Source organism: Fusarium fujikuroi, chromosome FFUJ_chr10, assembly GCF_900079805.1.
Source record: "Fusarium fujikuroi IMI 58289 draft genome, chromosome FFUJ_chr10".
NCBI classification, from domain to species: domain Eukaryota; kingdom Fungi; phylum Ascomycota; class Sordariomycetes; order Hypocreales; family Nectriaceae; genus Fusarium; species Fusarium fujikuroi.
In genome coordinates this window covers 776,597-791,043 of record NC_036631.1, presented here as the reverse complement: position 1 = coordinate 791,043, position 14,447 = coordinate 776,597, and the positions used below count along the sequence as shown (strand labels likewise).

At 48.9% G+C, this 14,447-nt stretch overlaps 6 protein-coding genes; 3 read left to right on the top strand and 3 right to left on the bottom strand.

Moving 5' to 3' along the window:
- Positions 1–92: 92 nt before the first annotated feature.
- On the bottom strand, positions 93–908 carry FFUJ_10496 (related to glutamine rich protein, nitrogen starvation-induced; the record flags this gene model as incomplete). XM_023569286.1 has 2 exons in its annotated part: positions 93–715; positions 842–908. The coding sequence occupies 2 exons, from the start codon at positions 906–908 to the stop codon at positions 93–95; spliced, it is 690 nt and encodes a 229-aa protein (XP_023437207.1).
- A 712-nt stretch (positions 909–1,620) lies between these two features.
- Positions 1,621–3,775, bottom strand: FFUJ_10495 (related to pathway-specific regulatory protein nit-4; the record flags this gene model as incomplete). XM_023569284.1 has 5 exons in its annotated part: positions 1,621–2,176; positions 2,223–2,579; positions 2,633–2,958; positions 3,005–3,544; positions 3,605–3,775. 5 exons carry the CDS (start codon positions 3,773–3,775, stop codon positions 1,621–1,623), a joined length of 1,950 nt encoding a protein of 649 aa, XP_023436521.1.
- Positions 3,776–5,568: 1,793 nt separating this feature from the next.
- On the top strand, positions 5,569–7,131 carry FFUJ_10494 (related to cholesterol dehydrogenase; the record flags this gene model as incomplete). XM_023569283.1 has 3 exons in its annotated part: positions 5,569–5,815; positions 5,867–6,512; positions 6,561–7,131. 3 exons carry the CDS (start codon positions 5,569–5,571, stop codon positions 7,129–7,131), a joined length of 1,464 nt encoding a protein of 487 aa, XP_023436520.1.
- Positions 7,132–8,345: 1,214 nt separating this feature from the next.
- Positions 8,346–10,028, top strand: FFUJ_10493 (related to putative tartrate transporter; the record flags this gene model as incomplete). XM_023569282.1 has 6 exons in its annotated part: positions 8,346–8,399; positions 8,449–9,252; positions 9,303–9,374; positions 9,422–9,519; positions 9,572–9,656; positions 9,705–10,028. The coding sequence occupies 6 exons, from the start codon at positions 8,346–8,348 to the stop codon at positions 10,026–10,028; spliced, it is 1,437 nt and encodes a 478-aa protein (XP_023436519.1).
- Positions 10,029–10,607: 579 nt separating this feature from the next.
- Positions 10,608–12,723, top strand: FFUJ_10492 (related to transporter protein; the record flags this gene model as incomplete). XM_023569281.1 has 10 exons in its annotated part: positions 10,608–10,905; positions 10,959–11,145; positions 11,219–11,391; positions 11,483–11,710; positions 11,759–11,884; positions 11,955–12,070; positions 12,132–12,218; positions 12,264–12,380; positions 12,426–12,510; positions 12,563–12,723. The coding sequence occupies 10 exons, from the start codon at positions 10,608–10,610 to the stop codon at positions 12,721–12,723; spliced, it is 1,578 nt and encodes a 525-aa protein (XP_023436518.1).
- A 173-nt stretch (positions 12,724–12,896) lies between these two features.
- On the bottom strand, positions 12,897–14,368 carry FFUJ_10491 (related to LSB3-possible role in the regulation of actin cytoskeletal organization; the record flags this gene model as incomplete). XM_023569280.1 has 2 exons in its annotated part: positions 12,897–14,104; positions 14,164–14,368. 2 exons carry the CDS (start codon positions 14,366–14,368, stop codon positions 12,897–12,899), a joined length of 1,413 nt encoding a protein of 470 aa, XP_023436517.1.
- Between the last annotated feature and the right edge of the window lie 79 nt (positions 14,369–14,447).

The following is a 14,447-nucleotide window of genomic DNA, read 5'->3' as shown; positions in this document are numbered from 1 at the left end:
TCTAACGTTAAACGTCGATATTCTTCCGGCTCATATCAATTACAAAAGATCATGTCTCGTTCTTCAATCCGCTGAGTGCCATAGAGGTGCACTTAGTACCGGGTACCGCCGTAGCCCTGCTGGCCATATCCGCCTTGACCTCCGTATCCGCCCTGGCCACCGTAGCTCCGACCACCACCATAGCCCTGATCTCGGCCACCATAGCCGCCTCCACCGTATGAGCTGGAGCCTCCATGAGAACCGCCTCCATGTCCATGTCGAGAGGAGTTGTCATACTGAGACTTTCCGTAGGCCAAGTCATCGTCCTTTCGTCGACGTCGCTCATCACCAGAGTCGGAGTCACTGCTGCTGGTTGAGTCGCCGGTGAAAGCTCGAGGGCGTCCGTCGCGGTGGTGCTTCCTGTTCTTCTCCTTCTTGTGCTTCTTGAACTTGTGCTCGAGGAAGTTTGCGCCAATGGCGCCAGCAGCGGCACTGGCTAGACTGCCTAGAAGACCGCTGCCAGCTGTGTGAGCGGCCCAGCCGGCTGCACCTCCTCCTGCGAGTGTAGCGCCTAGTCCACGCTCTCCGTCCGGACCTCCCGGGCCACCCGGACCGCCGGGACCACCTGCACCGTCGGGGTATTGGCCAGGTCCGCCGCCGTATTGTCCGCCTTGATGTTGGCCGTACGATTGATCACGGTTGTCGTAGCTGGGCTGGTTGGAGCCGTGGTTGGATCCTTGAGAGTATTGCTGCTGTTGAAGTTCTGTTAGTAACTGCAGCTGGAGCTTGGAGCTTGGTAGCTAGCTTAACTGCTGAGGATAGCCCTGTTGTTGTTGGCCATATCCTTGTTGCTGTCCGTAACCACCACCTTGCTGTTGCTGCTGGCCGTAGCCACCTCCACCACCACCGTAGTAATCTTGAGCTGACATGTTGTTTTGTGTTTTTTGTGTGTATTTGTGCAGTTGTACTGTAATTCTAGCTTTGAGCAGTGATGTAAAGTGAGGGGTCAAGCTGTACTTAAGTAGACACTGTCGTCATCAAGCCATTCAGCTCCAACAAGGTTTATTGATCTTGGCTGATGTGATCTCACTCTGGGCAAAGGTGGCGCAGTTGCCCGAACCAACGTGTTTGCGGCGCGGGTCTCGGCACTCCCGGCCACTTGGCAGCCGGATGCATCGGCATGCTGTGGCTCGGCGTTCGGACATGCACCAAATGACCCCGGGGCTGAGCCACCTCGCATCGGAATCACCGAATCACGTTTGTCATGATGAGCATATGCCTGTGGCTGGTGATCTACTTGGCATTACCTTAGGGACGCGTAAGATGACCCTCTAAGCCAAGGCTCCGAAATCCACTCATTGCTTAGCGTTGATCATCTGATATGGCGTTCACGTGTTGAGACTGAGCCTCCGAGTGAAACAATCACGAAACCTCAGTATCCCGTGACCCCACTATATCATGTCGCCATCGAATACGAGGAGTCATAGAGAATTATGCATGGTTTTGTTCTTCCTGAACTCGGTGGAACAGTGTGGCTCAAAAGCGAAAACAATGGAAGGGGAACGCTAGTTTGATGAACAAGCATATGACGCAGCCAAAGATCATTTCTCATCTGGTGCAGGAATTTCTCGTTCTTTATGGTCACGACGATGGTCTGCTTCCAGCCATCGATAGCATCGCCCATTTCTCGATCAAGGTGCCCAAGTTCCATATCGAGCATTCCTGGTCGTTTTCATCAGAAGCCAGGACTTCCATGACCTCTCCCCGGGGAGGCAAGGCAAAGCTCATTGGCAAGTCCTTTTCAACTGTTTCTTGAGTCAATCCTTCGAGATGTTGCCTTGCAGATTCCGGGATGAATTTTTCCATAGCCCAGACGAAGGCTTGAGTCGCTTGTAAGAGAACTCCACTGAGTCTAACGCTGCCAGAAGACAACTGCGCCATCCGACAACTTTTTGTAAACAGATCTTGTACCGCGATGTCATCTAGTACGGGGACCATCGTTTGCATCGATATGTACAGTTGATGTGCTATCATTAGGTTTGTAGGCCACTTCTTGATAAATGACCCGATGATCTCGGTATCGTGACGACAGTGTTGAATGCACAAGTCCTTGACTGTCGAGCTGTATGGGACACCAAATGGTATGTCGATAGGCATATCCTGAAGCAATGTGTATAGGATTAGGTTCTCGTCTATTCTGTAGTCTTGTCAGTGAATGAAATTTCAGCCAGCTGTCTCTTTACCTTAAGAAACACGTTACTGGTGTAAGATTCTGCTCCACGACCAACTGGCGAGGTATGTCATGTTTCAGCTGTATGAGGCGAGAAAAGAATAGCCGTCTAGCATGAATATCCTCCTCACTTCCCCGTCTGAACTTGGAAGTTGTGAGATACTGCATGATCTCATAGAGAAGTTCGGAAAATGAGCATGCAGCTGCCAATACTCCAGGTGGCCGAGGAACAAGATCAGATGAATCTTTCCAAGGCCTGTCAAGAACATCCAGATTTCCTTTATGGGTGAATGTCAGGATGGATAGGAAGGGTTTAGGGACTTGAGGTGGGGGAATAGTAGAGGGCCTGTTGTAGAAATAAGCTATCCGACTAAACGCTCACAGTCAATACAACGTCTTATGATTGGATTAGCTCGCTCCCACCTCTCTAAAAGGAATATTCCCCAAAGCGTCTTCGATGTCAACATCATGTCGTGAGTCTGAGGTGGGACGTTATTCTTAGCTGTCTTGTACCTCGCCTCCAAGCGGAGTTGCTTGAGCATCTCATAGGCTGTGAGGCGGTAAATCAGACCAGCTCTGTCTTTCCCCGTGGCTGCCATGGTAAGGTATATCAGAAGTAGCGCTTGGACAGTTGGTATCGATGGTCGGCCTTGTTCAGACTCAAAATGACTCTTAGCCTCGGCGAGAAAGGCCTCGGAGAGGTTACGGCCTGTCATAACACCGAATTGTTTTCCTCGTTCAACCATCAGCTACACTTGCTTAGTTATGTTTTGAGAATGTCGGCTGGCTACTTACACATCTCTTAGCGCAAATAGCATTTACCAGCAAAGGAGAACACCATTTCACTTCTGTATCATCTCCCGCTCTCATCTCGTCCACGAACGTGATCCTATCGAGCACGGGAAACATATAGGAGTTATCCCAAGTGAAGAAGTCCGTTATTAGCTCTGACACAATTCCATCTCCAGCAACTGTTGTCCACGGCCTGGCAGGAACCTGAATAACACTCGATTCGAATGCCTTCTGGTCGAAAAATGCCAGTCTAGGATCGGAACCCCATGTATTTGTCGAAGGCTTCGGGAGCAGAACTTCGGCCTGTCTCATAGATTCGAGGACAGCAAGGGGCTGATCCGAACTTCTCAGTCGGTTGAAAATTTCCTGCGCCTCGCACTCAGACTTCTTATTTATGGCATCAAACAGTTCTCGATACTGCTGATTCTCGACTAGCAAGATGTCGTACTTTTTCTGCACGGCGACAGGAACAGATGGGGTTTCGTACGAGCATGCCTCGCTTTTGGAGAAGCAACGGCTGCAGGTTGGCTTTCTGCCGTCACACTAAGAGAAAGGCCTCATTAGTATTGCCTACCCGTCTTCGATCAGAGAGAAGCCTCGTACTTTCGCTTTCTTTCGGCGGCATCCCTCGCAAGCCACGGCGACCAAGACTCTCTTTCGAAGCCTGTGAGGTGGTGATGAAGGGCCAGGCGAGTGATCTTCCCCAAAGATGTACCCTGAGGTCTGCTGAGCTGGCAGGATCGGGACCAGCCTCCTTGCCTCCTGGGGATCCATTACCAAAGGCCCTTTCAGCTGGAGCGAACGATGGAATAATCTGGATGGGACATAGTGAGACACATGGGGATGAATGGGTGATCAGTGATCAGTTAGAGAACAAAGGGGCAACTTTTGAGTTTGGTGGGCAGAAAGGGATTCAGCCCTGGAGCGCTAGACAGGAGCAACGAGCCCACTGCGTCGGTATTAAAGTCATAAACGGTCATGTCTGGACTGTTTTCGCTACCATGCCAATCAGGCTCCGCGGAGGTCTCCCGGTGTCGGCATTGGTTAGAAGCAAGTTTGACAGCTAATCAAGCGTCATTCTGACGTCAGGCTACAGGATGAAGAAAAGAATCATGCACTTTTTGGCTTGATTGTATGATTCTGCCGCCAAGTGAACTCTCATGTTTTTGTTCACCATATCCTTCTAATTTCACTAATCGTAAAGTAAAACGGCACTATCATATCTCAATAATTCCTCGACCTAGCTGACCTATCCCGGGACGGATACTAGAGTTAGTGTTTATGCTGTTAATTCAGCCCACTCAAGAATGTCACGATTCTCGGTGAGCCAGAGACGCTCCGCCCTTTTTGCATCATAGGCCCCCTGATCTATAGACACAAGAAGGAGCCGACGTCTTGGTGGGATGAAATATGACTTTGTTCCTTTATGATGTCCAACACGCGAGCACGTCCCGCCCTGGCTTAGTTGTCAGGCCACGTAATGAGCCAGCACAGCTGCCGAATGAATACAGCGCATTCAGTGAGTGGATAGGTCCATGGCGTCACTCGGGAGCGCATGTGAACTTTTTTGGAGTCTTCGAGAAGGCTATATTCAGCCCTCACGTGTCGGTTTCTCGTCTCCACTGCCAACTTACACGTCACTTGAGGAAAGCCCCTGTGGAATGGTATAGGCGGCCAACTTTTTGGTACCCAAGTTACAGAAATTGGTGCTTGAAGGAAGAAGAGATCTTTGGCGGCTCAGACAATGGGGCTTAGTACAAATCATACTGGAAAAGCTGCTGAACTTAGTGCGCGTCATCAACAATTCTGACAGCGTCTCCGGTGTGATGGGCGAAGAATGTCACTGTTCCCTTGTCCCTTTAATGTTTTCTATCCTACACTAAACCCACTTGTGGAGGCTGGAAAGGCTGGATCGATCGGTCTTTTGGTTGTCATCGACACAAAACACCCCAGGCATCGACCCTTCCAAGATTGGCAGGTCATGGCTCACACCGCCAGGAAGCGCATTAACATATTTCCTGGGAAACTCTCCTTGCATCGCATAAGCCGTGTCACCTCGTATAGCAATACATGTTTGCGCTCTGATGTGTAAGACAGTAAGGCATGCCTACGAACCGAGGCTTTGTTATCAAGGCGGAGAATGAAGCAGGGTACCATACCCTGTCCCAGAATTACAGAAAGGATGGCCACAAGACTGTTGATAGGTTATTAGACTTCGAGCCATGTTTCGGGATAAACAGTTAAGGCTGAGATCAAGATAATTTCAGTCCGATGCAATCACGTTAATCTTGCCGTGTTATTTTTGCACCATGCGGTAACATTCGACAAACTAGGTTAGACCAAGCGGTTGTCGACAAGGATATATCCTGACTCAGCACTTGATCGGAGAAATCAGGGGCTGTCTGGCCATGTTTCAGCCCACGAAAAGCATCTTCCAATGGATTGACAATTGAGGATGCTGCAGAAAGCCTCTTGTTACATCAAATCGCCCGTCGAAAAGGGGGTCTCCGACACTGGATGAAAATTTGGCTTTGACACATTCCTTAGCACCAGCAAGCGTCATAAGCATGGCTGCTACACTCTTCTTGGTGTTGCTTGGACTAGGCGTCTTTTTTGTGGCTCTCATCCTCTATCTTCTGCGCACCAACCGGTTGCTGAAAGAGACGCCCCATCAGGTTGGACGACTGAGAGGCGAGCCCTGGGACCCAGAGCTACTGAGGAAAACCTACGAAACCCTTGAAAAGTCTCCAATAAACTTCGATGGGCGTTTACCTCCCAAACTAGATAGAAGATATATTGTCACCGGAGGCAATGGTAGGCCTCCTCTGTCCATCCAGCATTAGTTGGTACTGACGAATGTGCCAGGACTTGTTGGCGGATATATAGTTCTCCAGTTATTGGCTCGTGGGACACTCCCTAGGTGTATTCGAATCATCGATGTTCGAGAGACTGAGCGAAATGATCTTCGGGAAGGTCTCGCGGCTCAAGTGGACTTTGTGCAGACAGACATTACCTCCAAGCCTGCTGTTGGCAATGCTTTTTCTAAGCCGTGGGATCCGAAAATAGCATCTTTGCCACTCACAGTCTTCCATACAGCTGCTGTCATCATACCTGGAGCCAGGTCCAAGTATCTCTACAAGTTCACCGAGGCCGTCAATATACAGGGAACCAAGAACGTCTTGGCTGCTTCTCGTGCAGTCGGTGCCGATATCTTCAGCTCAACATCGTCAGCTTCGATATCCATCCGACCAGTCGAAGCCTTTGTAGTACCGTGGGCAGAGCCGAAGCACTATTGGCAGGTCATGGATACACAGGACTTTGATAAGCCATTACGGAAACATGAGGAATACTTTGCCAACTATGCTGTTTCGAAGGCCATTGCAGAACGTCTCGTGTGTGCTGAGAATGAACCGTCTTTTCGTACAGGATGCATTCGACCTGGGAATGGTATCTATGGTCATCCCTCTGATAATCCCATTGGCAATCTACTGGCTAGAGATGTCAATCAAACGTAAGTCTCGCCCGAAATGATTTACCGTTATCTCTAATGCTCTTATAGCTGGGTCCCGCACATCGTACAGAACTTCGTTCATGGCGCCAACGTCAGCGTCGCCCATCTATATCATGAAGCTGCACTAGCAAAAGAGAATTGCACTCAGGCTGGTAAGCCGTTCGTTGTCACGGATGTTGGTCCGCCAATCACTTTCGGAGACGTTTATACCGCTGTGGAAGTCTTATCTGTTCACCCTTTTCGAAATGTTATCGTGCCGCCATTGGTCATCCTTTTTATGACGTATATCGTCGAATGGTTCATCTTACTTCCTTATCGCCTCCCATTTCTCAAAGGAATGCTTCCAGAGGTCAAAGGCGATCTCAGAACAGTTCAGCCCGGGCTCATCACCATCTGCACTCATTTGATAGCATCTGATGCTGAGGCTAGGAAGCCTATCTCTGAGGGCGGGCTAGGGTACAAAGGAGTTCTCACGACACTGGAAGGGGTTGTCTCAGTCATCATGGACTGGAACCGTGATCATGCAGGCGAACGGACTAGAGAAGGAAAGAAGATCTACCAAGGTTCCCTAAGACTAGCCGAGATGTTGGAAGAGGCTGGATCGTCTGCCCCTCTATAGAACGATTCCTTTCGGTTGAGAGCGAGTTGTCGCAGCAAAACCTAACCTCGTTACATATAACTTCAAGCTCTGTATGAAGTAACAATACCATGAAATGGAATCTTGGTTGAACTTTAATGGCTGTACAGTATGCAATTGCTAGATGTCAAGTCAAGAAGTTAGAAGTGCGCATAATCTCATGATACGGTCTTGTATACCAGTAATGCAACAGCGGGATTATTATGAAACATTTGCAGGTCTTATAAACTTGGTAACTCTGGTGTTGGCTTATCCTATCACTCATAGATATGAAGCTATAGATTTTGCCAATCTCGCAAGCTATTGATGACGCTGCACCTAAGGGATTAGCCCCAATGCTCAATTGCAGCAAGCTCCTTTCCTGGCAAAATAGTGGACGGCTAGAACCAAAGAACCACCTTAATGAGGCAACAGCAGACCAAAGGCAGCTTTCAGATATGAGAACTTCGGTGTACCCACCAAACGGTTCCGAGTACGACGGCCTAGCCTTACTCCGTTTCATAGAGCAAGCAAACTTCTGACATTTCACAAAGGTACCAAGAAGAATTGGTTTAAAGACCTCTAAGTATATGATAAGCGCGCGAAGTCTATCCTAAATTTAGTGTAGGACTTTTTACCTTCCGGAGTGCCTACACCCGTCAGATAGCCCGATTCAAGGCAAACGTGGACGAGAGAAACATATTCATGTACCAAATTGATCTAAGCCTTTCTTGAGACTGAATTCGCCGAGGCTTGGCAATGGTGGTAATCAACGGGAATATCAGTAGTCACTCTTGGCGTTGGGTAGGACTGAACTTACTCCGCACCGATTGGACAACCAATATTTAGCCTTAAACAATTCACGATCTAAGCTTCTCCTAAGGTGATGTTTTCAAGTTAAATGATCTATTCCTTGCCGGTTATCCGTTATAATAAGCTCAGACCTTTCGGGGCCGTAAAACATGGGGTTCGGCGTCGGCCACCGAAACCGAGATGCTCAACCCCGCGAATACGATGCAGATCTTGTATGTAATTGGAACCAAGTGGGCTTGAATTATGCGGGGATACTTACCTCCGGCTGGTCACCGCGAGATGAGATGCAACTGTCCTTTCGCCTCGCTTAACTTTTCTATTTCTTGGCCCTTCTCCTCCTTTGCCAGAGTTTTCACTGACTTCTGCCAAGAGATATCTTCAAGCTTTGAGGTTGTTACATCAAGATGGCGGCGCGAAACGACTTTGATAGCAATCCCGAAGTGGCTGGCGATGAAAAGGTACGTTTCCTGCCTTCTCCAAAAAGACCCCCAAACTGACACCTAGCAGAACTCCGATTCTCGGCTAGAGAGCACCACGGCAGTTGATCCAGCTCTTGAAAAGAAGCTGGTGCGCAAGCAAGATGTTCGCATCATTCCCTTGGCTGCGGGAATCTACTTGCTTTGCTATCTAGACCGTTCCAATATTGGCAACGCCAAGGTTCTCAACCATACGACCGGTCATGATCTTCTCACGGAAACCAACATGACCAACTACGACTTTACCATTGCACTCATGGTTTTCCTCATTGCGTATGCTCTCTTCGAAGTCCCGTCCAACTACTTCCTCAAGAAGATGAAGCCTAGCAGATGGATTGCGTTCCTCATGTTTGCATGGGGCACTATCACGATCTGTCTTGGTGCAGCTCACAGTTATGCTGTTGTCACGGTTCTGAGATTTCTTCTCGGTGTCTTTGAGGCCGGCTTGTTCCCTGGTCTAGTATACTATCTAACTTTCTGGTACAAGCCTGAAGAGCGCTCGGTTCGCGTCGCGACTATCTTGGCATCTGCTACTCTTGCTGGAGCTTTTGGCGGCGCCATTGCTTATGGAGTTGGCCATATGAATCAGGTACATGGCCTTTCCGGCTGGCGATGGCTCTTCATCCTCGAGGGTATCCCTTCCGTGATCTCTTCGGCATTCGTCTGGTTCGGACTCCCAGATTTCCCCGAGTCAGCCAGCTGGCTCTCTGCTGAAGAAAAGGACATTGCAGCATATAGATTGTCTGAGCAGGGATCGCACGGCGACAGCAAGTCCATGACATGGGAGGATGCCAAGTCAACGCTGCTGGAATGGAGGCTCTGGTGCCATTACCTGGTAAGTATTGTTGTTTTCTGACACCAAGACCCTTTGCTAACCGCGGCAAGATCTACTTCGGCATTTCAGCCCCATTCTCCAGTCTGTCGCTCTTCACGCCTTCTATCACAGCTGGCCTCGGTGTACGTAAAAGGACTATAGGAGGTCTACATCAGCTAACGGCATATAGTTTGCGGATCTTAGAGCCCAGTTGATGACAGTGCCTCCTTACGCAGCTGCCTACGTTGTTACACTTCTTGTTTCATGGTCAGCAGACCGACATAATGCGTGAGCAATACATCAATCTCTCTGACATTAACATTCTCTAACTTTACATCAGCCGCGCTCTTCACTCCGCTGTATTCTCCTTGGTAGGTGCCGTCGGCTTCATTGCCTCTGCAACTCTTCCCGCCGATTCTTACAGTGTACGTTTGTCCGAAACTCTAGTTCTAAGCAAATATCTAACATTATAGCCTCGATATGGCTGTCTGATCGTGGCGGCGTGCGGATCATTCGCCTGTATCCCTCCTCTTCTAGGCTGGCTGTCGTCCAACCTTCATTCCACGGCGGCCATCGGCTTGGCCATTGCGCTCAATATTTCCATGGGAGCGCCTGGTCAAATCGTTGGTGTCTGGATCTATAAGGCAAACGAAGCCAAGAAGGGCTATCCAACAGGTCACTGGGTAAACGCTGGTCTACTCTTGTTTGTGAGCGTTGGCTGTGTCGCTATGCATGGATACTATGTCTGGAGAAATAGGCGGGCTGCTGGTACCGACCAGCCTCGCTTCAAATATTAGTGGAGCGTAGAATGGGAACCAGGTATGACTTGAAGGGGTCCAAAGGGCTATATAGACACTCGGTCTGATGCAACGTGCGATATATCATGTTGACAATGATGGATCACTTCATTATGCCAATGAAATCCCTCTGCATAAGAGGGTCACATAACACAAATAACAATTTCCAAAATCTCGAGCTCCGTAGAATGTTGCATTTTTTAACGATGACCCTTTGGACTATCTGCGACATTTGATTTCCTTAGCTCCGCTAAACGACTATCTTTCTACACAATGTGCCAATAGCAGCCACATGTGTATACAGCTCTGAGCAAGCAATACGTACAAAATATTATGTGCTTCCTTGCTTCATCAGCAACTGCGACACTGTAGCGTGGGTATCTGAAAAGGGCCAATTACGTGGTGCGTAGGTTGACTGACGCGATCGGGGGGAACGATTAGCACATATATTTGGTCACATGGATCAGCATATCCCCGAACCATGGGAATAATGGTATATCTTCCTTTGCCAAAAACATTCAAGTGACGCTTGAGGAATTCTTGTAACTCTCTTACATTTTTGCTATTTCAAATTAGATTATGGCGACACTGAGAAATCCAGGCTCGCAAGGCTACGTGCCCCTGGCCGACGCTTCACCAGAGAGCACCGAGGATCATGTAGTTTTTGAGCCAGTCAAAACATGGAAAGGATACATATGGGATACGTGGGAGCTACCTCAGGATCAGAGGCGCTTACTATTCAAGGTCGATGCCTTCATCCTGACCTTCGCATCAATCGGATATTTTCTCAAGAACATCGATCAGACCAACATCAATAACGCGTTTCTAAGCGGCATGGAGGAGGACCTCGAGATGTTTGGAAATCAACTTGTGACTAGTGAGTGCACACATGGTTCTTCTATTGATATGAATTCTCACACTAAAGGCAAGGTACCTCCATTTGGACATTTGGCTATGTCATCGGGCAGATCCCATCAAATCTACTACTGACCCGAGTCTCTCCACGATGGGTCATTCCGTCGCTTGAGGTGGGTTGGGGTATAGCCACAATATGTACCTCATCAGTTCAATCATATAGGAGTCTTTATGTATTACGATTCTTCGTAGGCTTCTTCGAGTATGCAACTTCCTTGCTCAAGCCCTTCGCGGTACCATGTTGTCGCAGATCACTAGGCTAATATCAACATCAGATCGGGCTTCTATCCTGGAATCCATTATATGCTCGGCTCTTGGTATACGCCTAGGGAGATTGGCAAGCGAGCCATGCTCTTCTGGCTGGCTGGCTCGGTTGGATCTATGTTCAGTGGATTCCTCCAAGGAGCTGCGTATACAAATCTTAATGGCGTTCATGGGCGTGCAGGCTGTAAGTACGGGATTTTTAAGGTCACATTTACTCGCTATTCGAGTAGTTGACACAGTGATCTGGCTATATCTGAAGCTAATCCTTCCTCTAGGGCGTTGGCTGTTCATCATCGACGGCCTTATCACCATCCCACTGGCAATAGCCGGGTATTTCTTTTTCCCGAACCTACCGCAAGATGGGAAGAGAACTTGGTGGACAACTGAAGAAGAGCATATTTTATCGGTCAAAAGAATGCAGGCAATCGGCCGCGCAGGCAAGCAGCCTTGGACAAAAGACAGGGTCAAGAAGGTCTTGTCCAGCTGGCATACTTACCATCTTCGTATGTCGCTCCTCAAAATCCCTTCCAGATCTCTTAGCTGACCAACAGCGTTACTGTATATTCTCTGGAACAATGGAAATCCTCAAGCGGCTATGGGTTACTGGCTGAAAAGCTTCAACGACAAGCCTGCTCCGGTCCCGGGGACCTCATTCACTGTTCCCGAGATCAACAACCGTAAGCCATTCCCCCAGCTTTATCACGGCCATTATTCTCCATAACTGAGAACTAATTTATGCTTCATCAGTACCTATTCCTAGTACAGCGATCTTCCTTGTAATGGCACTAGCGTGGGGCTGGTTGTCAGACGGACCACTGCAAGGAGCTCGTTGGCCGTTCATTTATGCCGGAGCCATACTTATCGTAAGTCATTACACATAGCAACAACTTTGGTAAATATCTCTAATACCTAGGTCTCAAAAAGATCATCTTCAACATCCTCCTTCTCAACATGCCACTCTACTCCAATGTTGATGGAAGAAAGGTTGTCTACTGGCTCAGCAAAATTGGCGTACGTTTCACTCATTTCCTATAACTCCATCTAACACAAACTCAGCATGGTGCCGGTCCTTTGATCCTCAGCTGGATTAACGAGATATGTTCTGCGGATACGGAAAAGCGAGCCCTGATCGTAGCCATAGCCAACGACTTGGCGTATGTTGTACAGGCTGTTGTAAGTTAGTCATATGGCACCTTGCTTCCGATACTGATGTTACAGGTGCCCGTGTTCATGTGGAAAAAGACAGATTTTCCCGCTGCGAGGAAGGGATACACGTACTCAACCATTTTGCAAGTACTGTTGAGTGAGTGCTCCCTCTCCTCTGTATCTTCGCGAGTACTAACATATGTGCACAGTTTTGGAGACTGCCTTCATTCAGTTATTATTGTGGCGTGATAGGCGAAAGCCTGTGCGGTCCCGTGGTGCTGAGTCTCCACCTCCACTCATATACTCGGATGAGGAGGAGGGTGAAGACGGTAATAAACCAGGAGAGCCGCACTTTTCTCATACTACTTAGACAATGGTAGACTAGATTAGAGGATACATGACAGAGACGAAGCTTCACGCGGAATTTTTGCATCCAAGGAAACGAAATGTAGTCTCTAAATTCAATATCGTTGCATATCTAACCCCATTCTTTCTCCAATATCCCTACGCCTGGCTGAAAACACTCTCTATCCGACAATCTCACTACGCAACAGGGCTTCTAGCGGGCAATGGCGGTGGTGGCCCAGGAGGTGGTGTGATGAAGCTATCGACTGTAGTATAAGGTGACTGTGATGATCCATCATACGGCGACCGAAAGTCATCCTCCAGCCGAACATCCTCGTAGATGCTTGACTTGTCGTCATCAAGCTTTTCCGGATGCGCCAGACTCTTATTCTCTGGTGTCGTACTTGTGATGGGTGTTATCAGTACAGGTTCAGTCTGCGTACTGGCTTCAGATGTCGTATATGTCCTGCTCGGTGTTGAAGCATAGCTATCTCGATTGCTCCTTGTTCCGGTCTCTAGACTCCTTCTGTAGAACTTTTTGTACGTCGGGCTGTTGGGGCTGGGGTTGTACTCGAAGGCTTGACTTGATGGTCTTGAGTGAGTTGCGGCGTCACGGATCTCGAGGCCTTCCTTCTCGAGGGCGAGAACACCATATGGATCGGGGTCCTCCGGGTCCGGAATGCCGAAGACTGTTCCCTCACCAGGAGCCTCGACATCGACATCGCCTGGCGCAGGTTGTCCTTCCAACTCTTCCATCAATTGCTGGTCAACATCTTCTCGGCCTTCGGCTGCCTTCAACGTCTCCATGAGCATCTTGATTTCTGGAGGTCGACTTGTTTTCCCAGCTAGGATGTCTGCCACTTTAACGCCCTCCTGTCCATAGAAACGAGCGTTTTCATCTGTTCTCTCAATGATGACCGTACCATCAACTTGAACGCCAGCGTAGAATCCTCTTGACTTCAAGTAAGTGAAGACAGGTCTGTTGGCTTGTTTCCATTTGCCATCATTTTCAAGCACTCCACCTGCTCCGACGGGTCCGGCAACAGCACTGATCTCTCCTCCGAGAGTAGCTCTGATCTTGGTAAATGCATCCAGGGCTTTGCGGTTGTTGATGACAACGACACAATCGTAGATATCAACTCCGACTAGGAAGCCAAGACCTGCTGTGTGCAGAAGGATTCCAGATGGAGGAGACCATGAACCATCCTCCTCGTTTCGGGCTACGAGGACTCCGGATCCGCCGGCTCCAGAGACCCAGAGACCGGTTCGCATGGTAGTGAAGATGGCGAGACCGACAGCATTTTGTATCACCTTTTGTGGGATTTTCTTCAAGACGCGCTGCTTCTGCTTGGGTCCAGCCTGTTCGCCATCAGCCGGCTTTTCCTCCTCGGTATAGAAGCCATCCTCTGTCCTTTGGTTAGTCTTCCTGTCATCATATTCAGCTAGATCTGAGGGGATCACTTACTGCAGAAGGACCTCAAAATTCTGGCGGCCTTGTCACTCTCTTTATCCAGAGTCGTGGGCCAGAATGCCTCACTGCCGATGCGATTTGAGAGTCGATTGATTGGTGCACCCAGCTTGTCAGCCCAACCCCACACTTTGTCAAAGCCCTTCTTGCTTGTGGTCTTTGTAGTGTCCCATGACGGCAGCCTGGCTTTGACTTTCTGCATTTCGACGAGGGTATACTTTGGTATGAGAGACGCAACGCAAAGGAATCACAATATCACGCACGGGATTTCATGGAGTTTC